The sequence below is a fragment of the Oryzias melastigma genome, linkage group LG13 (genome assembly GCF_002922805.2).
Source record: "Oryzias melastigma strain HK-1 linkage group LG13, ASM292280v2, whole genome shotgun sequence".
Classification (NCBI taxonomy): Eukaryota; Metazoa; Chordata; class Actinopteri; order Beloniformes; family Adrianichthyidae; genus Oryzias; species Oryzias melastigma.
The window spans coordinates 29,237,272-29,264,832 of record NC_050524.1 but is presented as its reverse complement, the minus strand read 5'-3'; the positions used below and the strand labels follow the sequence as shown (position 1 = coordinate 29,264,832).

Sequence of the window (27,561 nt, the reverse complement as noted above, 5' to 3'; positions counted from 1 at the left end):
TGTTCTTCCTCATCTTTTTGATGGTCTTCTTCCAGTCTGTTTCTGCTCCTCCCTGCTGTCATTTTTCGGTGTTCCTGCTTTTCTTTCGGCTCTGTTCCTGCACTTCTTCCATTCTGTTTCTGTTCTTCCTCTCGTTCTGTGTCTGCCCTACTTCATCCCATCTTCCCCCCTTTTTTCCTCAGATAACAACACTTGCTGAAGGGAGCTCTCACAAATCACTTCCTGTGCCGTTTCTGCAGAGGCGCAGGGTGACCACCCGCTATCTCTGCATACCACCGAGGCTCAGACACAGAGATCAGGTAATATTCTGCACTTAATGCTGGCATTTAAGAAGCCCCCCCGCAGGCAAAAATGGTGCACGGCTTGGCATTTAAAAGCAGATAATAAAACTTTCCTTAAATACAGCTCTCATCTCAGAGTGCTTTTTAGATGCCCTTAGTGGAGTCAATTATCTCCCCACACTTGCTATTACTGCGACACTCAGAGCAGCTCGCACTTTAAAAGCTCTGTACATCAAGTTTTCTCAAAAATGTCATTGCTAACTGCTGCTCAAATTGTCATCCCTGCAACATTAGAAATGACGTTGGAAACTGAGTGTCGGCTGCTTTTATCTGCCTGTTACTCAAACATGCTCTCCATGAACTCTGTGCAGACAGTAAAGAGCCTTCTCAGCTGAAAGACATTTCCTCCTTACATATTGTCCAGGTTCGACATCTTTTTATTTATCTTTTCACTTCCTGATTTCTCTTATTTGTGGCTTCAATGGGGATGAGACATAAAGTTCACCTATATTTGTCGCTACTTCCAAACCTCATTCCCCCGTCACCAGCGAAATGTCGCTTTGCTCCGGGGCAAAAAGACCCACGCATGCACATTCTCCCACTTGAAGTAAACAAGTGGGAGGAAGAGGAGGACAATCATCTTCGAAGGGACAAAACTCCGAAGAGGCAGGATGAGGGAGCAGCCTCCAAGGAGGACAGAAATGAAAAAGTGTTTCCACAAGGTTAAAAATCTCCCCTAAAGATTTCAGTTCCTACTGTTGGATTTCTGTTTTAATGTTTTTCGAGGGTTTTATTTTTATTTTTTTAAAAAGGCACCAATATGATATAAACTAAATCATCCAAAAATTGATTGTTTTTAAATTTTTAATGTACAATTGTAGGACACAACTTTCAGCATAGATGGTGGAGAGAACACTTTAATATTGTGTTCAGTGTTTAGCAGCATTTATTGAGCATTTGATGAAGATAATGACTGAAATTGCTCCAGCAAAAGCTTCAATTGTCTGGTGTGATGGGACCAGGATGTTGGAATGTCCCATTATGAAAACCATAGACTTTTAACAGACTTCCGCACGAATTTTCAAAATAAGAAAAAAAAAACTGGGACCAGGTCTTTGATTCAGTAATGGAACAATGCTCTTACCATAGCTCAAATATTACATGTAATGACATATGCGGTGTACAGTGGTCTCTCGCTGTTCAGTTTTTGTGGTCTTCCTGTATCGCAGATATTTGCATTTTTCCTTTTTTTGTTTTGTTTTGTTTTTTTTACAGCACATTGTGTTCTGCGTTTCCATCGTCAACAACAGGTCCGGCCCTCCAGATAACTATATCTGGCCCTTCAGATCATTTCATTTTATTCTTATTATTTGCCCAATGTTATCTTGCACTTATTTCTAGCTTGGATAATTTTGACGATGTTAAAATTATGTTAAAAAGTTGAAATTTTTAATGTTTTGAAAATTTTGTTTAAGTGTGTTCAATAAATGTTTATCCTGTTCGGAACGAGACCTAAAGTGCGTTTTGGATTTTGGCCCCCTGTTTTGAGTTTGACACCCCAGCTTTAAGAGATTTTCAGTTTCATTATTTATTACTATCTTAGACTGAATTTATTTGTTTATTTTTTTAGTACTTAAACAAAAGAATGAAGTGCAAATGTGTTAATGCTTGATTGAAATAGGTCTATAAGGCGTGTAGTAAGAGGTTTTAAAGTCTTAAAACATCTACAAATATTTCAATAATAAAGTTGACCATGTTTCACCCAACAGTAGAGGCTACAACAACCCTGTGATTTTAAAAGGGTTTCAACAGGTTGAGAAGATTGATGGATGGATTCAGGGTGTCTTTTATTTTGAAAGGTCAAGTGAATCTCTGTCAAAAGTCATAAACTATTTCATATTTGAAAAAAAAACAGCAATTTTCTCTTTATGATTTTTTTTATTTATGCCAAAACTACAATAGTTACTTTATATGTATCATATAGTAACATAAATATAAAGCTGTCTTCCAACTTTGTGGCTCCTGCTGAGTTGCAGTCAGTGAGAAATCGACCCAAATGGCTCTTTATGTGTAGAAGATTGCAGACTCGTGGCCTGGAATGTAACTTCCACAATAAACGAGAGACAGCGGTAAAATATTTAAACAACACATCCAGAGTCAAAGAAGTGGAGTCTCTGAAGTTGTTCTGGCAGGACTGGAAGTAAACTTAGATACTTTCACTCTCTAACTAGCGCTTTTGACCTCCTATTCTACGATTATGAGGACTCTTTGTTCTCCAAAGCAAAAGACGAGAGGATGTCCAAACTCCCAGGTCCAGATTTGAAATCTGCTTGAGTATTTCACAACCGTGTGAGTTTCAAGTTCAAAGCTTCAAAGTTGAGCTATTTGAGTTCTGCTACTATCAACCTCCCCAACCATTCCCCTCACTTCTCTGCAACATACCTCAGTTCATGCTTGGTGTTAAAGCGGACAACCGACACACTCACCTTTGACGAGGATGTGTCACACTCCTGGCAGATCCACCCATATCCAGTCTGCTTGGGGGATTTCTTCAGGGGGGGGTCCAGACACCCAAAGTGATAGCAGAGTTGGCACTCATCACACCTATGGCGCAGAGAGGAAGGGTACGTGATGCATCTGTCATAAACAAAACTACTGTGTTGCTTTAAAAATGAGAGAGGCTGAGCAGAAAGGATGGATTTGGGGTGCAGGCAGTGAGCTGTCAGGGACGGGACCTTTTTGTCACATAATTCAAAGCCTTGCAATCATTCAGCTGTGCTGACCTTCTGCAGCCATCGGCTGTACAGCATTTGGCAAGAGCCAAGGAGAAAATGCAGCTAATAAATCTTTGTCCTCATCTGAAGAGCCACGGTTAAAGAAAGATGAGAAAACCCTGAAACAAATTCAGTTTGGCTAGATGCTGTACGATTCTCGGAAACAAGTGGGGTCATCTACCCTGGTAGGGTATCTCCTCCCAAAACACTAGCAAAACCAAAGCCCTCATAGAACTCCATGTAAGTTTTAGGTTACTAAATGAGTCACTTTCCAGCCTAGAACTTTGGTTTACAATTGAGGAAAGGCTGAAGTATGAAATTGATCAACACATTAGTTCTAAGCTAACATTATGTTTAAGGCCCCATGGCAGATGATGTCTCTCAACTGGGCTGGAAACACCTTGGTGGAAGATCTGAAACTAAGAGCTTGGGCACTGTTACTAAGCACTTTGGCCCAGCAAACAAAACTTCCATCAAATGAAAGACAATAGAATGGAAAGGAGGGATAGATAAATGAAAAGACAGATGACAAGGTTAAAACATTATCTGTGAACCCTGCTTTAGTCACCGTGTGTTCCAGTATGTCTTTACCCCGCTTTGCTGTTACACCAACCTCAGTAATGGAGATGAATGGAGAATGCAGCTGACCTCCAGGCTGTTAGCTCCTTTATCAGATTCTCACAGGAGAATGTGAATCTCCTTCATTGATTAGGACATAATTGGCTCCAAGTGTGAGGTGTGTGTAAGTGAGTGTGATTACCAGTTGTGCATTGCTTATGTGATGAAAGGGGGGTAGCCACACAAAGGACTTAAAGGAAACAAAGTGCAGTTACAGCTCTATCTTGTCAAAAATAATTATTTGAGTTATCTTGTTCATAAACAGAGTAAACCAAAAGTATCTGCAGATAAGCGTCCCACCTGGGTTTACTCAATGCTCTGCAAAACTTTTATGCAAAATAATAAAAGTTGCTTTTCCAGGCAAAATGTTCTGGGTCCACTTTCAGGGTTATGAACGATGGTAAAAATAACTTTTCTCTTTTGATGCAAGCGTGGCCTTACCTTAACTTAGTAAAGAAACAACATAATAGTTTAAATGTCAACCATTCTGATACTTCTGGTGTCTGAAAATGGGTATCAGAGTGAGCGGCTTCAGGACTGTTATAGACTCCACACAAATAAACTTGGATTCACTGACTTTACCACTTAAAACTCCTCCTTGCCAAGTTCCCAGGTTTCACCACTTATAACTATTATAACATTATTTCACTGAACAATGGGCTGAGTTGTTATAGCAGTGTCTTTAAAAGTAAAAAGGTCCACACCTTTGTTAGTCAGTCTAAACTCAGTGAATATTGAGCATTTCAAAGGGAAATGCCAGTCAGACCTCATATCCCTGTGAAACACCTGTTATAATGCATTTTAGTGTTTACAGCAGATTCAGTCAAACTGGAGTGCAGCCTTAATTGGCACAGATAATTGGCATTGTATGAGTTGTAGGGGTATAACCTCGCAGCTGCTGCAAATTAGCAAAAAATTTTCTTCGACAGGTGCATCCCCATCACATGTGTGTGTGTGCGCCTAAAGGAGAATGAACTGTCATTTCTGCCTGAGGAGGGATGGTAGCTTAAAGTGCCCTCTGGCCATTGCCCGAATAAAAGACAAATGACCACCAGAATGTGCACTCCTCTAATGAGCAGGCTCCTTTTGTTGCACGCAAGCTGCCAATTGATTTTACATGAATCTTTCAGCACAGAAGAACTCAGAAGACCACAGTCTTTCGTTTCCCTGATGGAGATACTTGAATGCCCTCTAAACCCCTGAGATGAATCTTTTTTCTTGTGTGTGCTGTAGGACACTGTTGACTGCTCTCTAAACTGTAATCTAATGGGTGTTGCTAAAAAAATATATCTGTGTTAGACCAACATCTACTGACGGAAACAGGTTGTAAGGCAGCTTTGAAGAGTGCACCACTAAAAATGAAAAAAACATCTTTAATATGCGGAATATATATCCAGCAACTTGCACAAGTGTAGTAGGGATGAAATAATAGATGGATGGATGATAGATGGATATAAGGATGGAGGGATGGATGGATAGATGGATGGATGGATGAACAAATGAATCAAGTGACAGATGGATAGGAGATGATGGAAATTTTAACTTCAGTTTGGGTGGATATCTGTATTCGTATGCATTTCAGTTTTATAAAGTGCTTAAATATCTCCATGTGTGGCCTCATTGAGGAACACATTTGTATTTTCTAAAACATGAAGGTGTAGGACGGCCCCATGGTGTAGTGTTCTAGATAGGTCCTATTAGAGGTTCACATTGTTCATTAGGCTGCTTTGGTTAAGAAAAAGTAATCACTGGAATTGTTGTTTGGACCTTCCTTGAGCTTTCCTCCTGCGCAGCATCGAGTTGATGCACCAACAGTGAGGTTTCAGCGGCAGCTTAGCATGGATCTTCACTGGCTGATCGGAATCGGTGTTGTTGTCTGCAGCAGAAGCCTTTATCTGCTCTCGCCATGCCCTCCACATGCAGCCACAGCAAGGTCCTTGATGTTATCAAAGCAATTTGGCAGTCCTTTAATCATTGGGAAAATTGAGCATCCCCCCCTCCTCCTCCTGGTACTTTGGGGGGCAGAGACAATCCAATCACTCATAAGAGTGGTTATTGATTGATGTAATCTTATTGGAGGCGAGTGTTGGAGAGGACACGACAGACTGCTTTTGCCTGCTACACGTGTTGCTCTTTATTGGCAGCACTTGTCACCTTTCATCAGGTGTTTAATCTCTATGTGAAGCTCACAAAGCCCCTCTGTTGTCAACAGCACAGCCAACAAACAGTGGTCACCCCACCTTCCCCCTCCCAAGCTTAGGCTGGCTTCCTTTGCTCTCAGCCAACCTCACACATTCCTGTAGATGTCTCAGCGCCACATGCTCGGCTCTCTGACAGAACCAATCAAACAGATCAGAACTTTCATGAGTCAGAAGGTTTTTAGGAGCAACCGAAGGAATGCAATCTTGGCTCCTACTTTAGGACCTCAAGGAACCCTAGCAGGTTATGGAGAAGCTGCTGTTCCAGGAGTCCTGAAAGAGTTTAAAGCAGGTACTTACAGTGGAGGAACTTGCTGATTTTGTAGGCTTGCCCTCTTAACCCTTATGCTATCTGAGCCGACCCTTACTTTGATGTGGAATCCCTCCCATGACAAGGATGGACAAAGGTGGACAAGATTTTATGTCTGCCACGAACACCAGTGAAAATAAAATATCCTAGTAAAAAAAAAGTTCAAGGCGCTGTCTTATGGGGTTCAGATGACCCCACTTTTAATGAAAACATCACTAGGATCGCACATGGGTTACAAAGAAATGGACAGTCTGTCATTCTAATGGTAGGTTCATCTGAAGAGTGAGAGAAAGAAAATCACAAGGAATATAAAAAAATCAACCTCACGTAATTGATATCCATTTATTTGCATTTATTTAAGGGAAAAACAAGTATTTGAATCATCTTGCCGGAAGGACTAACTACTTTGTGGCAAAACCCTTGTTAGCAGCACAGAGGTCAGACCTATATTGAAGTTGATGACCAGGTTTCTGCATATACCCACTCTTCTTCGCAAATGAATTCTAAATCATTAAGATTTCGTGGCTGTTGCTTGGCAACTCTGAGCTTCAGCTCCCGCCATAGGTTTTCCATAGGACTGAGATCCAGAGACTAGCTGGGCCACTCCATGTCCTTGATATGCTTCTTCTTCAGCCATTTTTTGTTTGCCTTGGCTGCTTGTTTTGGGTCACGACCCATTTTAAGCCTCCTGGTTGATGGAAGGAGGTTCTCACTCAGGATTTGATGGGACATGCCCTCGCCCACCCTTCCATTGAAACAGTGAAGTAGACCTGAACAGAAAAATATGCCCAAAGCATAGTGTTGCCTCCTCCGTGCTTGACAGTGGGGATGGTGTTCTTGGAGCCATAGGCCGCATTTTTTCTTCCTTCAAACACGACAAGTTGAGTTGATGCCTAATAGCTCAATATTTATATCATGAAGGTGTTCATTGGCAAACTTCAGGCGGGCACATGTGCCTTCTTAAGCTGGGGTATTTTGCGAGCACTGTGAGAAATTAAACTATTGCGGTGGAAAATACTACCAATGATTTTATTGGCGACTTTTGTCCCAGCAGCTGCATTTAGATCAACTAACTCCAGCCCTTTTGCTTTAAGGCTGAGTTACACTGGTCCGTGTAATTTCAAAATAAAAATATATGTGTATATTTTTTTATTAAAGGTGACCTAACAACACCATATTGCAAGTTAACACTGCGGATAACTGTCGTCTATTTCGTTACCATTTCGAAAAAAAAAACATTGTTTATGGCACAAAACATGCATTTTACAAGAACTCAGTGAGGAGGAAGATAAACTGCATGGGGGTGGCAGGACAAAGCGGTCCTCCGGAAGCCAGGGGGGATGGGAGACGTACCGGATATGCAACTACTGCAATGTAAACTAACTAAAAGCCAGGAAATTAATTCCAACGCAACTGAGACGCATTGTAGATGTACCAGCATCAACCCAGAATTGAGCCTATTTCTCACTGTTCTCATGACGATGGAAACCCCCATCAGGTGAGATCATGTTCGGAGCCCCAGACCTATAGTTGGATTGATGCTCATGTTTATGTATTTTGGCATAATTGCACCAACAGTTGTCAACTGAACCCTCAGCTTCATGCTGATGGTTCTGTAGTCCATTCCGGTCTTGTGCAAGTCTACAATCTTCTCCCTTAAACCCACTGAAAACTCGTTAGCTTTTACCATTTTGGAAAGTTTGGAGACTGGCTGACTGATTCTGTGGACAGGTGTCTTTTATACAGGTGATTAGTTCAAAAGAGTGTTTTCAATTCAGGTAATGGTTTGATAAGTATAGTCTAACTGATTTGTGTGAACAAGAACTCTTAATCATCAAGGGATCAAATACCTGTTTCTTTCGCTGTGTAATGACTGTTGTCAACCAAAACTGACTGATTCATACATACATTCAATCTGCAGATACAGACCACAGAAGTTCAAATGATCAGCATGTTCTTTTCTGGAGTGGTTTAAAACTCCATCTAGCTTCAGCGATCACTGTAAGCACAGAACAAACACCTGCACACGCTGCGAGTCTGCTGCTATATTCTTCATCCTCTTTCAGGACCTTTGTTCGGTTTATCGATCTAGGACAAATGCTGACTTCACACAGCCATTGTCTGAATAAATGAGGGATCTTGTTCATATTTCTTGGGCTTATATTGTTCCTGTTGCGAGCGCACAAAAGACAAAACAGCGGTGCCCATCAGAGCTGTTGTACAAGTCCTCCCACCCAAATGGCATTTGTCAATTTCTGAAAAGACTAGTAATTTTTTTTTTTACTATAATTTACTGTTTTCTTCAAATGGCTAAAAGCTACTTTGGTGTCATTTTTATGACAATAAAGGACAAAACCTATTTTGAAAAACATGGCATGACCAAGTGACATAGGAAGTCCAAAGTGGCCAATTTAACTTAAGTACGGCAAATGTTAAAGCCCTCAATGTGGTTATTTTACATCCATTTTAAAGTTACAGTTCATTTCTTATTAGAAAGACTTATCAGTCGTATTGGAATGATGTAGAAAAAATACAAAAAGTATTTTGTATTTGGTGTTGGTTTAATATTTTTCTTGTATTCTCTTAAGCCATGTTTCCACTGAGACGATTCAGGTGGGCGTTTCCACTCAAAGTCATGGCGCATATGTGGTGTAGAACGATTGCATAACTTTGTGCCATAGTAGTGCGACTACAGCAAAAGTGAAGCTATTAACAACAACAATGGAGGTCATCCAGCAGCTAATTTTTCCACTTGGCTTTTGGTACTTTGTACACACAAAGCATTTAATGTTGTTTGAGAGAAGAGACGAAGAGGAATACAGCCGAAAAGAGGAGAAAACTTTTAGCTTGGATCTTGAGTTGCGGGACAATATATGTGACCCCTTTAAAATTACTGCGTTTTATGCATAAACTGGACACATGATTGTGTTCAATAAAAACACGAAAACATATTTTGATGTGATTTAAGCACATTGTGTGTCCATTTGGTATAACAATGAGGTACTCCTAAAGGGTTCACATACTTTCTCTTGCAACTACATTATTTGTATGCAACAAAGTTGTTGTTTTTTTATGATGTCCTTATATGTACATGTCATGCTATCACCAAGGATGGGAAGGAACGCTTGCAGTTCCAGAGCCAACCAGACATTGCTGTTTTTTGCAGGTATCTTCCCCTCATGCACATCGACTAAAAACCAAAAAAAGTTGATGTTTGGAAATGTTGGCTGGCACTGACTGTTTCGTTCTATTTTTCTATCGACTTTAAACCAATGGGGACCTAAAAATGGTACGGTACGGTTTAAAGGGTCCATTTTATCATGGAGAAGCTCAAAATATCTGATCAGATGGTTTTGAACCGCTCAGTTGAAACAAAGCTTTGGTGTCCAGAGTGTCCAAAACGGCACTGAGGTGAACCAAATGAGTGACCCTTGTGCTTTCCTAGGCATGGTTACATTGAAAGTGGGGTCATCTCTACCCCACAAGACGTTTTTTTTTTTTATTATTTTTCATCTTCACTGGTGTCCGTGGCAGATATAAAATCCTGAACAGGTCACCAATGTGTTGCAGAGCTACATAATCAAACACACACGTGCATGGACACCTGGGGGAATTTAGAGACACCAATTAACCTATGACCCTATAACCCACACATGCACGGGGAGAACATGCAAATCGACACTGAAAGGTCCCGGCCGGGATTTAAACCAGGGCCTTCATGCTGAGAGCGAATTTGTCCTGCCAAAAGTCATCTTTTGGTGTGGCTGTGGAAGCCGCAGAGTGTGTAGAGTGTGATTCTCTACATGTTCCAAAACTCTATAGCTGCAATATACTTTCGGCCTCCGGGTTGCGCTGAGGTTCTCAAAACAAACTTGTTTGAACTGCAATTTGCACAAATAGGTTCCCAGCTACTTCTCATATGGTGGCTGGTTCAATTCCCACATTGTCTTTGAAATATCCCATGTTCCCAGGGAGCATTTGTGTTATTTCACCTCTAGTGACAATGCTCCTTTGTTTCTTTCCTAGAGTGTTGCTTTGAGAACCTGCACAAACTCCCGTTTCACATGCAGCACAGCAGCTTGCTTTACGTTATGCATGCATGGAGTTTGATGAACACGATGGTACGGATGCGGCTCTCCAGCCTGCTGCGTCGGCGAATGCCAATGCACGCGCAGCACTGCAGCCGCAGAAACTTCTTTCCTCTTGAGCAGCTCCAGCGTCTGAGCCCAAGTGGCTAAAACAGCCGGTGAATTTATCACAAGTGGGCAATGCAATTACCCCGGGAGGGGGCCACGTGACACAAATCAATATGACACAAAGCGCTAAGCCATTGACTCTCATCCGTGACAAAGTGCAGCGCAGAAAGGAGTGGATTATTGGACTCTGCAAGCCTCCTGCTTTTTGATCTACTGTTGGGTCACTGCAACATTACAAAAGAGCCATTGTTTTACAGGATGGGATGTAATGAATGACTGCTGAAGCTGCACTTGTGGATAATGCCAAGTCAGAGCGGCTACTTTTATTAGTTTATCTGGACACAACTCATTCACAGCCACTGGAAGGACAGGGACGGATGGTCTCCCCCACCCATCACCTCATGCTGCCTTTCTGCTTGAACTGGCTCCTCGTTTCCAGCAGGGGGCACCAATCAACTGGGAAGCCGAAGAGGGGTGGAAAAAAAGGGATTTAAAGAGCAAAGCATGTGGCCCCGCCCCCTCCGCAGAACAAACTCCAGCCTTGTGGCATCAAACAGGAGAAAAGTTAAACCAGAAGAAATACAATCAGCTTGAAGCACAACAAGTCTTTTCCCGACACGAGAGAGCTCTATGAAGCTATAAGGCGGCCGCAGATTCGGGTTCAGGGGGGGGTAATTACACAGGAACCGGGCAGGAGGGAAAACATAGCCTAAAGAGAGGAGAGACAGAGTGCTGTTCTGGTGGGGTGGAGGGAGCAGGAGGGGGCGAAGAAGCTCAGGGAGAATTCAGGCAGAATCAGCCGGATAAAGAGATGGGGGGGGTGCAGCTCAGGAGTAATAGATTTTAGCTGCTTGGCCACTCTTCCCACACAGCCCCATTCCCCACTCCTCACTTTTCTGCTTTAATGGGGGGGTGAAGTCAGCAAAAACAAAATGCCGCCATTAAATCATCTCCCAGGATCTGGTGTCAGAGCGGTAATGGGAAATGCACTCGTCATCCAAAAGGTTACTGGCTTCCAGAACCTCCTTCATCCTCCGACAACCCCCCACCCCTCTTGTCTGGATCTCATCCTGAACCAGAAACCAAGATGCTACCATGCCCTCGGCACCCCCCTGACTTCTTCCGTAGCAAACCGTCTCGCTTCACTGTGCAGAGATGGTTTCATCTCAGGATGGTCACAACAAGCCCACCCACCTCCACATTATGCCAGTCACCCCAATACCACAAAAAAGGGGATGGGCTCTCCCTGGTGATGAGCTGTTGTCAAGTTTTTTAACTAAATCTGCCAGAAATGCAGTTTTACAACAAAAAGCCAGGTTTTAAGTTTTTACCTAAACTTATCAAACTGCGGCCCGTTAGAATATTTAATCTGGCCCGCCAAAATGGAATAAACGATTTTGATTTCGCATTAATTATGATATCCATTAATTATGATATACATAAGTATGTTGACGTAGACAAGAGCGAGCAGAACTTTTTTTTTTTCCCCAATGATTTTTGATTTTCACTGGTGATTGGCAGACATGAAATCCTGTCCACCTTTGTCCATTTTTGTCCTAAGAGCGATAGAACTTCATTGTATGGGTGGGCTCATCTGGACCCCAAAAGATAGCAGAAGGGTTAATGTTTTCTTTTCCCTGTAGTTCAGGTGTCTCCCCGTAAATGAACTCACTTTTGTTCAGGAGGAGAAAGTTGTTCTGAATTCCTGTAGTGTTTGCAGATTTGTTGTTTTTGCGATACTCGTGTGATTTCCAGGTTGGACAGTCTCTTTTCCGATTATTCCAGCATCGCATGAACGCAGCACTACCCTGAGTTTGAGTCTCTCCCTGACGGACATCAACACATTGTGAAAATGGCACTAAAATGAGAACAAAAACCACAGTTTTGAAATAAAAACTCCAAAATGTTCTGTTTTAGAACAATTTTCAATCAAGATTAACACGTTTTGGTCCAGATCTCGCGCTATTTCTTTCTTTTACGAGGTGACTCACCAAAACACGCCACAAATCTGCTCCTGGTCCACCCCTTCTGAGAAATTTTAGAACCCTTTGTAAGTAAGACAGCAAAAAAGACTGTAAGTGAAAAATATTTTTAAATGATTCATTATTTGGTTAGGTCTTTTTTGCATTAATTCCTGCATCAGTGCGGCGTGGCACAGAGGCCATCAGTCTGTGGATCTGCTGAGAAGTGATGAATGCTGTCATAGCAGCATCTTCATCACTTCAGTGGAGTTTTCTGTCAGCTCTACAGTATTCCTCGTGATTTTTCCTTCTAAAATCTTTACATTTAAGGACAAGCTACATTTTTTTTGGTTTCATTACTATTGTTGATAACTTTTAGTTCATTTTATTTTATGAGGTGTAATCATTATCAGTAAAATGAATTTAAATAAATGAATGACTTTGCTATGAAAATCAGTTTTTAATTAATTGAAATGCAGCTTTGAACACTGAACATGTTTGAAGCCAGACTGAATACAGTGTTTCAAAAACAGCAACTTTTGTCCGCTTTTTGTTTAAGAATAGTCTCTCTATAGTGTGCTCTAGTGTCTGCATTACGAGGTGGACTTAGACAACATAAAGAATGAGGGCTTGCTGCTCCTCAATTTTATTGATTCTCTATTAACAGAAAAAATTGTCAAATGTGTATTTTTTCAAGAAATTTGATTTTTTGTTAGTTTTTAACTGTTTTGTGATATTTTTTATGCAATTATTTTTAATTGGGTTATGTGTCCTTTTTTTGCTTTATTAACTTTACACAGTGTGTTTCATAGCATAATGAGTTTTTTTCTCATTTTTATTTGTGATGTTACACTTACAGGTAGCGACATGAGGCCACCTGTATTTTTACACATTTGTGTTTTTACTTTTAAAAAACATTATTTAAAAGTCCCTGGAAACTTTTATTTTTTCAGTAGCTGGGATCTCTAATGCAGAAATTATTTAATTGCTGCTATAGCAACCAACTTATTTATATTTTTAACATTCAGAGTATCCTTAATCAGCTTCAATAACTTGAGATTACGTTCAAAATTGGGGGAAACGACCAGAATTAAAGCAAAGCTAAAATTAGTAGAAGCTTCTTACTTGTTGACATCAGTTTTTACAATGGAAGATCAGACTAGTCCTCAGTTAAAATGCACAATCATCAACAATAATTCAGTCACACACAACTGTAATTTTAATCTGTAAATGAGCTGACATTCATAATCCATGATCAACGTCTTTAGTTTATCATTTTCCTTGGAGTGGTGATGATGTCACAGTAAAGCAAGATGAAAAAAATGAACCACGTCTGTTTCTATCCTGATGCAGCTCTCAGGCCATTTTTTTTATTGCAGTTCGTTTTGCAAAACATATGTTCTCCAACCTGGATGTGCGATCTAGAACTACTGCTGGTGTGATCTTGAATGTATCTCAATTTTTGCACTATCTGCTCATTTCTCAGAGAAGCTCATCTCATTTTTCACATTTGATTTTTGCAGTTTAAAGACATCTATTTCTACATCTGTGGATAAACATTTTAGATTTACTTTCAATCATTTTAGCTGATAATTCCCTTTAAGGCAGTTGATTCCTGAAGGAAGTTGGTGGCCGTGTTGGATGTGTTCTGATGTTCCACAGCTCAGCCTTTAGGTGCTGGCGGATTTGCTGGTTAAACAATAAAAAATTGCTCCTGACGGCTCAGTGTGATGACTGAGTAATGAGGAGCTTTAGTACTGCGTGGTTTTGCAGAGAAAAGCCCGGACCCTTTCATTTGTGTGGGCTGACGAGCGGCATTTGGTGTGAGCCGTCCTCGCAGAGCAGGAAGGCCACTCCTGCGGTGATAAATCACTGATGACAGAGGGCATTACACGCACAGACGGAGCGCCCGGGCTGCACCTTTACAACCATTAATTAGCTGTCTCACGCTCATTTATCACTGCAGCAATCAGGTGAAAAAATCAAGAGTTTATTAAAGCTCTGCTTCATTTTCAAGAGCTGGAGGCCACAAGCTGAGACACTTCACATACAGCACGTTGGTGGACTTCAGGATAAGAACACAGGCATCAGAAACACAATCTGAAAGTCGCGTTTGGCAAAGACAGAAACAATGGCAGCTTCTCGTGGATGGATCACAGCATTTTAACACACAATGCTAGCTACAGGCAGCGAATAAAAAAAACAAAAAACCAAACATCGTTTGACTGTTTCAATAAATACTGTACACCTCCTCACACTTCCCGGTTCTACATTTCTAGAAGACCACATAACTACTTTCTACACTACTGATCACTACACAGAAAATGGCTAAACCCATGCAGAAAGGAGCTGATGGACCCGAACTGATCAGGTTCCAGAACTTCGTCCATACAGGTAGATCAGGTCTAGTCCTTTGTCCTGTACTGACAGTTCAGGATCGAGAGATCGGTTCTGAATTTACAGATCAGGTTCTAGACTTCTGTCCTGTACTGACAGATCAGTTTTCAAACGTGTTTTTCTGTTTACTTGCAGATCAGGTTTTGGACCTTCATCTTGTACTGACAGATCAGAATCTGGACGTTTGACCTGTACTGACAGATCAGGTTCTAGACTTGTGTCCTGTTCTTATAGACTAGGTTCTGGATTTCTGTTCTGTTTTGACAGATCAGAATTTGAACTTCCATCCTGTACTGACAGATCAGGATCCTGACCTATGTCCTATTCTAACAGATCAGGTTTCTAACCTGTTTTCTTTTTCTTGCAGATCCAGTTTTGGACCTTCATCTTGTTCTGACAGATCCGGCTGTGGATCTGTGTCCTGCCCTGACAGCCGGTCTCTGCAGACGCGCTCAGAGTTGCTGCATCAGCCTCAGAGGAGGCAGAGAGCATCGGAGCGTCCCGGCAGCGTGCTTGCAGGACTGTGACGGGGTGACATATGAGAGCACAGCGTGACACTTGTCACCTGCTGACAGAACGGCAGCAGCTGCTGCTTTGACAAAAAAAAGTGGTCCACTAGGACCGCCAGACAACACCGGGCTTGAGTTTGAAGCATGTTAGTTCTTCTTCTACATTAAAAGATGAAGTATTGTTTATTTTAATGAACATTTTTTTTTTTTTTTTAAGAGTTGCTACTGCTAACTAACCAGGTTTGCCGCCGCCACAGCTTATGATGCAGCAGAAATACAACAACTGCTCACACTGGAGCCAGCTACACACTAACAAAAGGACAACACTGTGGTCCGTGAAAGCAGGGCGTCAAGTGTTTCCACATCAAACTTACACGGACTGCACAGCATGACTTCGATCAATGACACCGACTGGGACTGATTAGGAGTCATGCAGGCAGAAAAGAAGAAAACAGTGGAAGAATATACATCCAGAGGCAGAGAGAGGACCGAACCAGGACCAGTTACAAAGCACTTGAACAGTCCAAGGAAGGAAGGCAGTCCAACCACAGGCTTAACCACATTCAAGAAGCTGCTAGGATCCAGACCTGAAGGAGGAATGAGCTTCTGCTGCTGCATCTTTGATAACAACGAAGGCAGAAAAAAACAAACTCCACGAGTCCTTTCAAGTCAATCTGCTGTCAGGAGGCAGAACAGAAAGTCTGACGATTCGATTGGCTTTCAGTCTTTGCCACTTCCTGTGAGTATGTACAACATTTGCTTCGGTCAGACATTCACAGCTTCGTGTTTCGGGGTCAGACGCTTGTGCTCGATTTCGCTGGACGGCTCCCGGTCTGGTTCGGATCAGGCGGTTCTGGAGCGCAGGTTTCCGCCGGCCTGACTTCATTCTTCAAACGCCTCAATCTGCCTCTCTGTGTCTCTAAGCCAACGGTCATCGGTCCCGACATTTTATGGGGGGAGTGGGGGGTGAGGTGGCTGCCCCGGCTCTCACAACCTGGCAATGCAAAGATAGAAAGAGTCAGGGGCAGCACGCCTCACAGCCCGAGCATCAAACGCTGCTCTAACATGACACTGCCAATCGACGGGGGGAACCTGGAGCCCGTTTGCCCACAAGATGAACACCAAGAGTTCAGAGTTGGAGGATCTGTCCTCCTGCATGAAGCTCTGACTCCATCACTCACAGCTTCAAGCTCCTGTAAAAACATTTACCAGGAGACAACTCAAAGGCTATTACCATTATTATGTAAAGTCCCGCTCTGATCATCTTTTGATCTACTTTCAAAGCGCTCCCACACATTTATTTTGATAAAGAAATTCTCAAAAATGCATTTTTGCGTTAATTTTTCCTTATATATGTCCTCCATCATCAGAAAAATGTCACACTCATCAGAGTGTGTCTTACAGATGCAGCTCAGTTCACACCCTGATGCGCGATCTCCTCAAATTCTGACCAATCAGCTTCTGCCTCAGAGGAGACGCCTGTTCCTGTCAAGTTACCCGTAAAGACGCGTGCAAACGTCAAAAACCGGAGACCACCTGCAGGAAGACTGCAGCATAACCTGAAGGTTTCACAACATCTCTCATTTTGGTAAAAGATGCTGGCTGATATTTGTGGATAATCGGGAGAAGAGCAAAGAGAAAAAAAAGGTGAGGTACAGGTTAAAATAGGAGTTCTGGAGGCTACATGGTGCCTCAGAACCAGATCTGGACCGTTTTCTCCAAACAGGAGCTGTTTATTGGAGGGCCAACACTGGAGCAGAATTAACTGCGGTGTTCATTACATCTTAATGAAGTGGGCAAATGCATGTGGCAGGTCAATATCGGGGCCCTGCGGGGAGAGGCCCCCCGGCCCCCACACTCTGCTGAGCCCGAGCAGCCCCAGCTAATGAAGACTGAATTTTAATCATCAGGAGGATGCGGCTGCCACAGGAGATACACACACACACACACACTGCCTCACCTCACTAGGTTTTCGTTGTCGCCTGGTCCTTTGCAGGTCGCACACTCAGTCCTCGTGTCATCCGCTTTGGGTTTCTTTTGCACTGCAGACTGCCGCTGCCTGCGCTCCCGTGGAAGAGGTTCCTATGGAAACGCAGAAGATGAGGAATGGGAAAAGCACGGCGGTCGACGTAAAAGACGACAAGACGAGCTTCAACATCTGAGCAGCTGTGGCCACAAGAGGTCATGCAGAGTCAATCGAGATTGCTAAAAAACATCTGCTTGATACTGCAACTGTCATTCTTCTCTGCCGGGACAGGTAAATAGCCATCCCAGCCTTGGAAACTCTCCATCAGTTTGATTGACTGGTTTATATCAAGCCATTTTAGCATTAAAAACAAAAGAATACATAGATATATCAATCCTCTTGACATTATAATTGCTCCTAATCATAAATAATCTATTAATTATAACGGTTAGTCTGTTCATTCCGAAAGTGTCTTCACATCACACTTGTGAGCGAACAGGGTCAGACATGAACGCCACATGAACACTCGTCTACTGCAGCAGGAGGAATGGACTAACCTCCGGTTTGTCCTCCCTTTCTTCAGAAATGAGAACTCTCTTTCTCTTCTGCCCTCTGGTTCTCTGTGAAAACACAAGTGAGTGATTAGCAGAAACACAAACACTTTCCCTCTGCTGAATACACTTTTTGGGATTCAGTTTTTTTTTATTTGACACTTTGGAGTGACTCAGAAATGAGTTTTCCTAAAAAAGGAAAACAAGCAGAATAAGTCAAAACACAAACTCATAAAGTGAGTTGATTGTTTTCCATTCTGAAGCTATGTCCACACCGCCCTTGGCAAACAACCGACCGCTTTCAATAAAGTCAATGTAAAGGTGCATATATGCGCATTTCGGGATTCAAACTCACGTTCACATGGTTTCCGCACATCGGATACGTGTTGAAAGTTAAACCAGGATGAACTTTGACCAACCAAGTACTCAGATTTGGTGGACATTTGGATGGCACCCCTTCCGATTCATGGAAGTGCCACCTGTTTGAAAACCGATTGGAATTCTATGACACCAAGTCTTACATGCATTGGAATAAAGCTGTAAAGAAAAAGCCTGGAGCAAAATTTGCAAGATTTTTTTTAAGCAAATGCATTCTCACTCCCAACATGTCATCTATGGACGTATGGTTCGGGCCACTTTTTGACAATTTGGGTGTCCTCAACTCGTCGTTTTTTGACGTGCTGGCTGTTCCCATTAAATGAGGAGTCCCCAACCTCCGAGCTGTCAACCGGTAAGAGTCCAAGGGTCGCTTGGTACCGGGCCACAGACAGACAAAATGCATCAGGGGTCCCAAACCCTCGAGACCCTGACCAGTACCCTCACCTGGTATAAGTAACCTAATGTCTTCCTCCCACTGAGCGGTCCAGACCGGTACGGTATTTTGAGTGTTTCCATTATAAAATTTACCTATTAGGTCCGCTGATTCATACCATTTCTGGTCCGCCGTTGGTTGTAGGTCCATAGTAAATAAATGGGCGGAGCTACTGTCGTGAAACCCATTGATTGGCAGAAACGTTTTACAACAACAGCAAGCATCGGACTAGTGTTTTCCTGACTGAAGATCCAAGCCGAAAGCTTTTCCCTCTTTTTCCGTCTGTATTCTTCTTCATCACCCACAATCTTCTTGCAAAATATAATTAATTCTTTGCATCAAGCATCCACCCTTATTTGTGGGGGTTAGGGACCGGAGACACGTATAATCCATAAATACGAAGAACCACTGTAGTCACACCGTTGTGACTCACAGCTACGTCATCGGTCTACACATCACATGCACCTTGCTGGTCCAAAACTTAATGGAAACACTCACTTGAGTTGCCAGGACGATTACAAACCGGCCAGGAGCAAACCGCTCTGGACCAGTGGAAATGAGGCATTAGCCTAACCTGGTAGTTCTGCGTCCGTTACCGGGTCCCAAGGGTTGAGGACCCGCACGTCAAAAACGGGCAAGTTGGGGACACCCAAAACGCCAAAGAGTGATGCAGAGGGGCCCGAACCACATGACCATACACGACAAGTTGGGAGTGAGAATGAGTAGACTAAGCTTCTTCCAGCTGTGCAGAAAGACATAAATTTGAACATCTTGAGGTTTGCTCGGAAAAAGTAGTGCACAAGAGGATCAATGACAAGGAGGTATGACTTCTGCTCAAGTCTGCTGCATTTTCTAAAGATCTAAGAATCTTCTGCTTGTTCTGATAGGAAAGCCTCCGCTGATGTACGCAGTTTAAAACCTGCAGGTCTTCTAACCCCTGGAGGAAGCTGCATAGACTCTTCAGTGATTCATTCTGAGGCTGACAGCCGTCTTCCATGATGCTCTGCAGCTTCTCATATGACAGCCGACACAGCAAACCGCTCTGAGCTGCAGGCAGCTGAGAGCTGAGTGGAGGTGGGGTAAATAAGGCAGAAAAATCAACAACATATTCAAACAGACTGAGACAACAATTCCATCTGCAGCCTTTGGCTGGCCATCACCACAGATGGAGCAGCTGTCGGTGAGGAAACTAACTGATGGAGCTCCTCCACCCCCACCCCCCCGCTGCAGCATGAACTGATGAGGGTGCACACTTGCAGCAGCTGCGTGTGCACGGGCCGGAGGCCCTACACAGGTATATCCTGGGCTCCGCTCAGGTGAGCAAATGAAACCTGCAGACAGCTTTTACGTCCTTTAATGAAGTACATGAGTGCGTCTTTAACCAGCGCACTTCGTTTCACAAGCCATTAGAGCTCAGTAGAGCGAGGGGGGCCGCTAACGGGACGTATGAACTCCTGATCACCAGCACATGTTCATAAAGTGGATGTTGGCGCTCGGTTTCAAGCAGATTACGATGTATGAAGGAAGGATGCACAGGAAAGAGTGCAAGCTAAGAATCATCCCCGCTGGCATTTCTGTGCAAACTTTTAGCACGGGAGGTGCATAAGTCTTCATGCATGAAGGCTCTGCAGCGAGCACAGTCAGCTGAATTGGCTTTTTGTTAAAGTGAAGCCGGCATAACTGCTAAAATATCCCTTGTAAGTGATCGTGCAACTATAAGAAGTTACACAGAAAAATCGACTTCTATTCATCTCTCCAGTGGCTCCACACATTTCACAATTCTAATAAATAAAAAAAGGATTCCATGCTGTTCTGGGATCTGGAGGAGGCCAGTATTTCTCTAAAAAAGTCCCAAACGTTCTTGCAATAAAGCATAAAAAGGTTTTCAGGTAAAATTCTGCTTTGGCTCACAGGTGTCCTCCAGTAGATATAGTAGGAAGCCTGTAGGGAAGCTCAGGTTCTCCAAGAAGAAATGCAGCTGCGTGTGCGCACGTAGCTGGAACCACGGACCTGCCAGGCAGTCCGGCAGATCGACTACCGAGTCGGCTTCATACAAGTGCAAGCACTCATGTTGGTAAAGCATGAAGCGCGCAGCTGCTGCGTTTGAAGATAAACGTGTTCTAAAGCTGCACCCATGAACGCAGAACATCAGAGGGCAGCCCCCGCCCCCACCCCCGGGTCCCTGCCTGTCGCCAGGCATTTCCAAACAGGTTTAGTGACTCTGTGCTCTGATATTCCCTCATGTCCTGACACGAGTTCACTCTCCCCCACTAAACTCTGTGACAGAAGCCCCCCTCTCAGAGCTGACACAGACCGTTTCCACCTGATTTTTGCTGAGTCGTCATCTGAGCTTTGATCAGAGCTCACAGGGTTCTGGAGGGGGGAGGGGCACCAGACGCCCAAGATGTTAGAAGACGTTGGAGGGGATCAAAAATGGCTCATCCTTCCCACGGTCAGATATTTGCCTCAAAAGGTTTTCACCTGCTCTTAACAAGAATCCCTAACATTAAAGAGGAACGCTGTAAGCTGGTTCCAAACTTTTGAACAAACAAAGTATTGGAATCCAGCAAAAGTAGACAGACAGAAGAAAGTTCAACTCAACGGTGTTCAGGATTGTTCTTACCTAAAGGGGCAAACACGAATACAGTGAGCAGTGTGAGCTTTAGCTCTTTCATCAGGACCTGCAGTGTGTTTGAGATGAACTCCCACACAGACCACCAAAAATGCTGAATTACACTGTGGGTCTAGAAAAAGTGTGAAAGATTATTGAAGGTTGGTTTCACTGCCCAAAGACTGAGTTGATTTGAATTAATTCAAAAACAGTTTGCATTTCTAAAACCAGTTATATTTGGCTTTAATAAACAGTGTTCACATAACCAACGATCTTTACTGAACAAAAATGTAACTTTTCTTCTTCATATAATCTTTTATTTTCAATGTGGGTTTATTTTCAAATCTAATTAAGTCATCTTTACTCTAAATATGGCCTTTTGGGTAACTATATGTTTTGAAATTGGATTTCCTTTCTAAACACCATCTTTATTGAGGATATTGCCTTATGACGTGTGGTGGACAGGCTCCAGCAACCCTAGGACTCCAAATGGATTAAGCGGGTTTGATGGATGGATGGAAGGATCAAAGTCTGAAAAAAGGCTGGCGTGTGAATGTGACCTCATAGGTCCTCATACACACCGTGCCCCTCAGCTGCTGCTTCTTGGGTTCTGGAGACATCTCTTGTGGGATGAATTTGATTGGTCCTTTGATCTGCCTTCTGGACCTCTTTGTGCCGTCAGGCAGCGTTTCCATAGCGATGTCAGCTTCATCGCTGCTGGCCTGGTCGCACTCCGAGCACTGCCTGTAAAAGACAAAGAAGGCGGTTCTGAATGGAATTGTTAATGCAGATTTTCATCCAGAATGACGTGAACATCAGGCTAGGAACCGGGCTCTCTGACATTTGATGATGCGGAACAGGAAATGACTCGATGATTTTCTGCTCTGCCTGCTGACTCACCAGTAGCTGTTCTTGGTCTTTTTGGGCATCCGTGTGAGGGGGGGCTCCAGGCAGCCAAGGTGGTAGTAGAGCTTGCAGGTGTCGCACAGCACCAGAAGGTGTTGGTCCTGGTTCTTCTTACAGATGCCACAGCTGGATTGGGTCAAATGTGAGAGAATGTTCAGTAGCTTAGATGTTCAAACCCAAGTCCCAGAAAATAAAAACATTAATATAATGACTAAACTGTCAGGTTTAAGTTTAAGGACAATAACAAACAATGTTTTGCCCCAAACTCCTCCCTCTGCCTTTACCTGGACAGACAGCTCACCTGTAAAGGATGGCTGGCAGACTGGAGGACTTCCCGGGGCTGCCCCCCTCCTTCTTGCTGGGCTTCCTCTCTTTCGGTGCTTTCAGGATGGCCGGAGTGTTTAATTTCTACGAAACAAAGCCATCCGTCACTAACGCGTTGTTGTAAATGAGATTTTCTGCATGAAGCGGCTGTGTTTAAACCAGTAAGTGAGGGATAAAGCTCAGGGATGCTGCCGTCTCCCATTCGGGTTCACTGTGTGGAGAAATGGCTTTCATGTTTAATGGAACCATAAAGAAAAAGCTTTTGAGGAAGTCGAGGAAGGCAGTTGGAGAGCCATTGAAGCCCCCACCCTCCCCGTCTTTACTTCGAGTTGGGTTTCATCTGAGAAGAGCTTCCAGTTTGTTAGGTTAGTTGTTTCTTTTCCTAAAGAAATGGCTCAATCACTGTCCGCCAACATCATTTATATTCAAGCCCCTCCCTCCTACCTGTGTTCTCGCTGAAACACCACAAAGAAGAGTCAGCTCTTTTACGCTACATTCACACCGGCTTCAGCAACACTTTAAATAAAAAGTCTGAAAAAGTTGAACATGCATTGAAAACTAAATCAGTTGAGGTTTGACCAATTTGGGAGTGACATATGGATGCCGTCTTTTTCAATTCACGGAAGTACCAATCATTTGAAAGGAGAAATTATTATTTACAGTTTGTGTCTAGCTGGAGTTATATGACGGCAAGGCCGAAGTTGAACTGTTCCCCTACCCCAACAATTAGCCCTCCAAATGAAGAGTTTTGGAAAAATAGTGTCTTCAAATTTGGACATTACTCTCACTCAATTCGGTCCAACTATTATATACGTCAGACAAGAACTGTGAAAGAAAAAAAACTGAGGAAAGATTCACAACATTTCAATTGCAATGACTTTTCGCACCAAGCAAGCCTCTCCCAACCGTATAGTAAAAGCACGTTCTAGAACGGACAGATCTTCACACCATGTCCAGTACGAACATGGCATCGGGTGTTTACATGGTCAGTTCCAGTTGTGTTGATACTGAAAACCCCTCTGTGTGTCCATCACAAAGTTTGAACTTTTTGAATTGTAAAAAGTCTCAGCTGGAATGAGTACCTTATTCTGTTCTTGTGATCAAACCTAACATTTTTATTTAAATGAGTGGCTTAGCTTCTCTGCAGGTGACCTCTATGCTGCTTGTGTTTCGTGGCACCCGAGTGTCATACTTTCTCACTTCTTATTAAATTAGAATTTATTGATGTAAAAGGGCAAATAGTGAAAATGGAACCATCTTTCATTTCTTTCACTTATTCTCTACTCCGAGTCTCAAGCGTTCTCTGCATCGTCTAATTAGAATCCCGTTCATGACCCACCTAGACACGCCCCCTTTTCATCCAGACACACCCGCTGCTATCAAGTCTGCTAAATGTTGCTTAGCAACAGGGCAGCAGGATGCGCTCAGCATGAAATTAGGAAGCCGTGTGTGTGTGGTCAGATACAGACTCGCCTCAGCACAGCTCATTAGCAGATTGTTAAGTCTTAGTTTGAAACAATCATCTAACACATACCGCTCAGAAGAAAAACTGCAGTTTGGGGGAGCAGGCAACTTCCTTATTTATCTGTACAAAAAATATTTCTTACTAAAAAGAAAAAAAATCAACAGTTTGCGTCTTTTTGTTGATTATATTTGAATGACAGCCAGAGAAGGGCCGAGGCAGGTGCTCCTCCCCGCACTGAAGCTGTGGGAGCAGCTTGTTGCAGGTGAAAGAGGGCAGAACATACCTGATCCTAATCTGAAACTCAGCTACAGCGCTGCCATGAAGGTTAATGAGAAACTTTATCTTTTCGGGGCCGAGTCTGTCACCAAACAGATGAGGATTTCCCCGAAGACACTCTAATCTGAGCACGCCCGGTCTGCTGCAGCCCAGAGGGGGCTTTCCTGCAGGGAGGGCCTGATAGTGGGGGGGCAGGTGACCACCGCATTCTCTCATCTTGAACTGTGGAGGCAGAGAGAGCCTCTGTTGATCAGAGAAAAGGCCACAGGAATGGATAAGAGAAGAACTTTGGATTCAGCAAAAGCTGGGATGCCGACACAAATAGACCCAACCCCCTCTTTTCAGCACAGTAACACAGAGTGAGAAAAGAGACTCACTGGTTACTGACTGAACTTTTAGAGAATGTTAATCACTGAAGAAGTTTTTAACAGCATATGGCCACCGCCCGCCCTCCTACAACCCAAAAAGTTACTTGATGCTGAGCATCTCAGTACCAGCAGGTAAGTACATTGTTAGCTTGCTTATTTGCGTTTCTTTATTCAAAGTTTCATGTATTTTTTTTTCAGTCACATGACTCTTCTGGTTTGTCACAAAAACTTTGACAACTCAAGTCGCTTGTATGAAACCTTTGCGTCTGAAGGAGGTGCTGCTGTGCTGATGTGTATGCCCTTGGGAAATGGTTTTGTGTGAAATTCTAGAACTTAAGGGTGACACAGTTACTAACACTAAGTCATTGATTACAATATAATATAGATGTTCGTCACTATAACGCGGTTCACACGTTTTTTTAGTTTGTTTTACAAGCTATTTTTCATAGTGCATTGGGTTCTGAATACCAACTGGTCACAAAATTGACATAAATGTCATTACTTACTTTTCTATGACTATATTTTTTAAGTAACATGTAAAAGAATTGTCACAAATGAGAACTTTTTTTTATACAGCACAACAGTTTCAAGTTTCATAGTAGCAAAATACATTTTTCCACAGAAGTAAGAAGGATATACTTGATTTAATTCCAGCAAACAGGTTCATATGTTGAAGACCAAAGTTGGTGCTGCTGTCAGTGTTTGATCTGTGGCCTCTGCCTCACAGAGCTCTAGTGTCAGAGACTCCTTGTTGCCGTAGAGGACTCATCAGCAGTGGGGATGGCTGCTGTGCAACAGCGGCCAGGGGCCTTGCTGCCTCACTCACACCTGCTTGGAGTTTCCGCGCAAACGGCAGACGGAGTTAAACTTTCAGGAAGACCAGGAACGACGGCGCCGTGTCCGGATGACTGATGAGAGTCCCAGCTGGGACATCAATTATGTCTGCAAATGCACAGGCGGCATGACAAATAGGAGACGAAAGCGCGGCAGATAGATGGCACAAAGCATGCAGCGCCTTGACTGATGCTGCTGCTTAACGGTTCATGTTCATAATTGGGTGATTTATGCTGGTCATTGCAGAAGCAGAGCTGTTCTGTCCAGCAGTCACACATACAGCTTTTACCCCCCAGTGATCACGTTTTCAGGCCGCTTATGGATCCAGCTCATACTGTACTTTGCAGACGAGGAGTAAAGGCGTACCGTTCTCCGCTCAGACCAGTTTAGGCTCAATTTAATTACAGACTGAGACATTAGCCAAACAATCTTCAGAACTTTGAAAATGATTTGTTGTCTCAGACAAAATGGAAGAATTACAGGTTACGGAGGTGAAGGAGATGGATGACTTCAAGCATTTCAGAGCAGAAAAGAGCTAAAGAGATTTGAGTAAGAAGGTTGGAACAGGTAAAGAAAGTGTCAGGTGTGATGTAACAAGTGTCTTCATTAAGGAAAGGAAAGATAGAAGATTTTGAAGAGGCAAAGGAAGAAAACAAATCTTTGATTTTGAATGTGATGGACACAAGAAATGACAACAGTTCATGTTTTAAAGATAAAGTCAGAAGATTAGGACAAGGAAACTGAGGTTGATGAATCACAGTGACGGAGTAAAACAAGTCAACTGTCCTGAGTGATGAGATGTTTTTGAACATAGTCGATCGGCTCCATTTTTCTGTGACGTTCATCCATTTCACATCGGTCCACTGGAGCTTGTGTTTTGGTCTAAGTTGATGAAAAAATGAAGCATCTGAATCTGTTTGTGAACATTGAGTGACGATACCTGACCCAGGATGCCCCCCAGCAGAGTCCACATGTCCTGGCCTTCGCTGCGCAGCTCTCCATTCATGTTCAGCAGCTCCTCCAGGTACTCACACAGCTGCAGCAGAGAAGAAAGCATAAACACAATATCAGCTTTGTGGTCTGGAGGGTTAATAAAATAGTCAGAGGGGTGGTAGACGAAAGCTGTTGTTCTGGGCCTCCATTTGTCAACATTTCCATTATTCTAGAGAAAATGAATAAACTAAACTGATAGTGTGTTACACCACGCTTAAAGCCTTAGTCATATCATATGCACCCGTACAGAGGTTGACCAGTAAAGGGTGCAGTGAGTTTTTGAGTTGTCAGGCCCATGGAGGTTCGAACACATGAGCAGCGGCATACTAACGGGAGCGCAGGCGTGTCTTTCAGTTCCTTTGAGGCTCGTACGGTCATCTTAAAGGGTAACCAAACAGGGAAGTTGGAGGCTGACTCCACCCACAGTCAAAATTTGAAAATCCAGTCAGAAGGGTGGGGCTTGGGAGCAGGACTGTTATCATTACTGGAGCTGCAGATCATGATGTGGGACTTCTGAAATGACGTAGGACTTACATGGTTTGACCAATCACAAAATTCAAATTTAACACCTTAATTCAACCTATAGGGGGCAGCACCCAGATGGCTTTTAACTATATTTTCAAGAATTAAACAAGTTTACTTTAAATTGTCAAAAATGTGGCAATGACCAACAGACAGTACCTTTAAATGTTGTCATGAAACTGTTGTGAATGTGTGTGTGGTAAGTGTGTTGATAAGTATTTGAAAAGATAATGTAAGTTGCTTGCTAGCTTACTAAGGCTGCACTCTAGTCATTTGCAAGGCGTGCACTCTGACAATTGACTGTGTGCAAACGAGCATTAACAGCGCTATGGGCTCCTTGCACAAAATGAAAAATCCGCTGCGACTTTTTGCTCGCAGCATGCCCGTAGAAAAAATGTGCATGAGCAGTTTTGCTCTACAGGTTCACCGAGCGTTCTGTGACCACAATATTTCCTGCCACCTGCTTTCTCTGTACAGATTTGCCCTTTTCCTTCTCCCACAGACAACATGTATCCACCTGTTTTGACTCAGACTTAAATTGCATTTCAGAATGAGAGAAAAAGGGAAGGATTCTGAATATGAGCATAACATTTCTGTGGATCTCAGTAATTCTGCATGTATTCGCCTTGTTTACATGGCCTGGAACAGCTGGGTGTAGCAGCATGACTCCCAGTATGTGTTTGGAGCACA

The 27,561-nt window shown here is 43.1% G+C and overlaps 1 protein-coding gene across 3 annotated transcripts in view; it reads right to left on the bottom strand.

Moving 5' to 3' along the window:
• The window catches only part of phf14 (PHD finger protein 14), a 58,724-nt gene that overhangs the window by 11,867 nt on the left and 19,296 nt on the right, over window positions 1–27,561 (bottom strand). For 2 of the 3 annotated variants that reach the window (XM_024297882.2, XM_036214772.1), the window contains exons 11-17: window positions 26,297–26,392; window positions 22,391–22,497; window positions 22,084–22,215; window positions 21,765–21,927; window positions 17,768–17,830; window positions 17,205–17,326; window positions 2,768–2,885 (exon numbers count right to left, since the gene is read on the bottom strand). In XM_024297882.2, the coding sequence (XP_024153650.1) occupies window positions 2,768–2,885; window positions 17,205–17,326; window positions 17,768–17,830; window positions 21,765–21,927; window positions 22,084–22,215; window positions 22,391–22,497; window positions 26,297–26,392 (801 nt within the window). Of the gene's footprint in view, window positions 1–2,767; window positions 2,886–14,307; window positions 16,239–17,204; window positions 17,327–17,767; window positions 17,831–21,764; window positions 21,928–22,083; window positions 22,216–22,390; window positions 22,498–26,296; window positions 26,393–27,561 lie in introns of those variants that run through there. The other variant, XM_024297890.2, reaches the window with a different exon arrangement.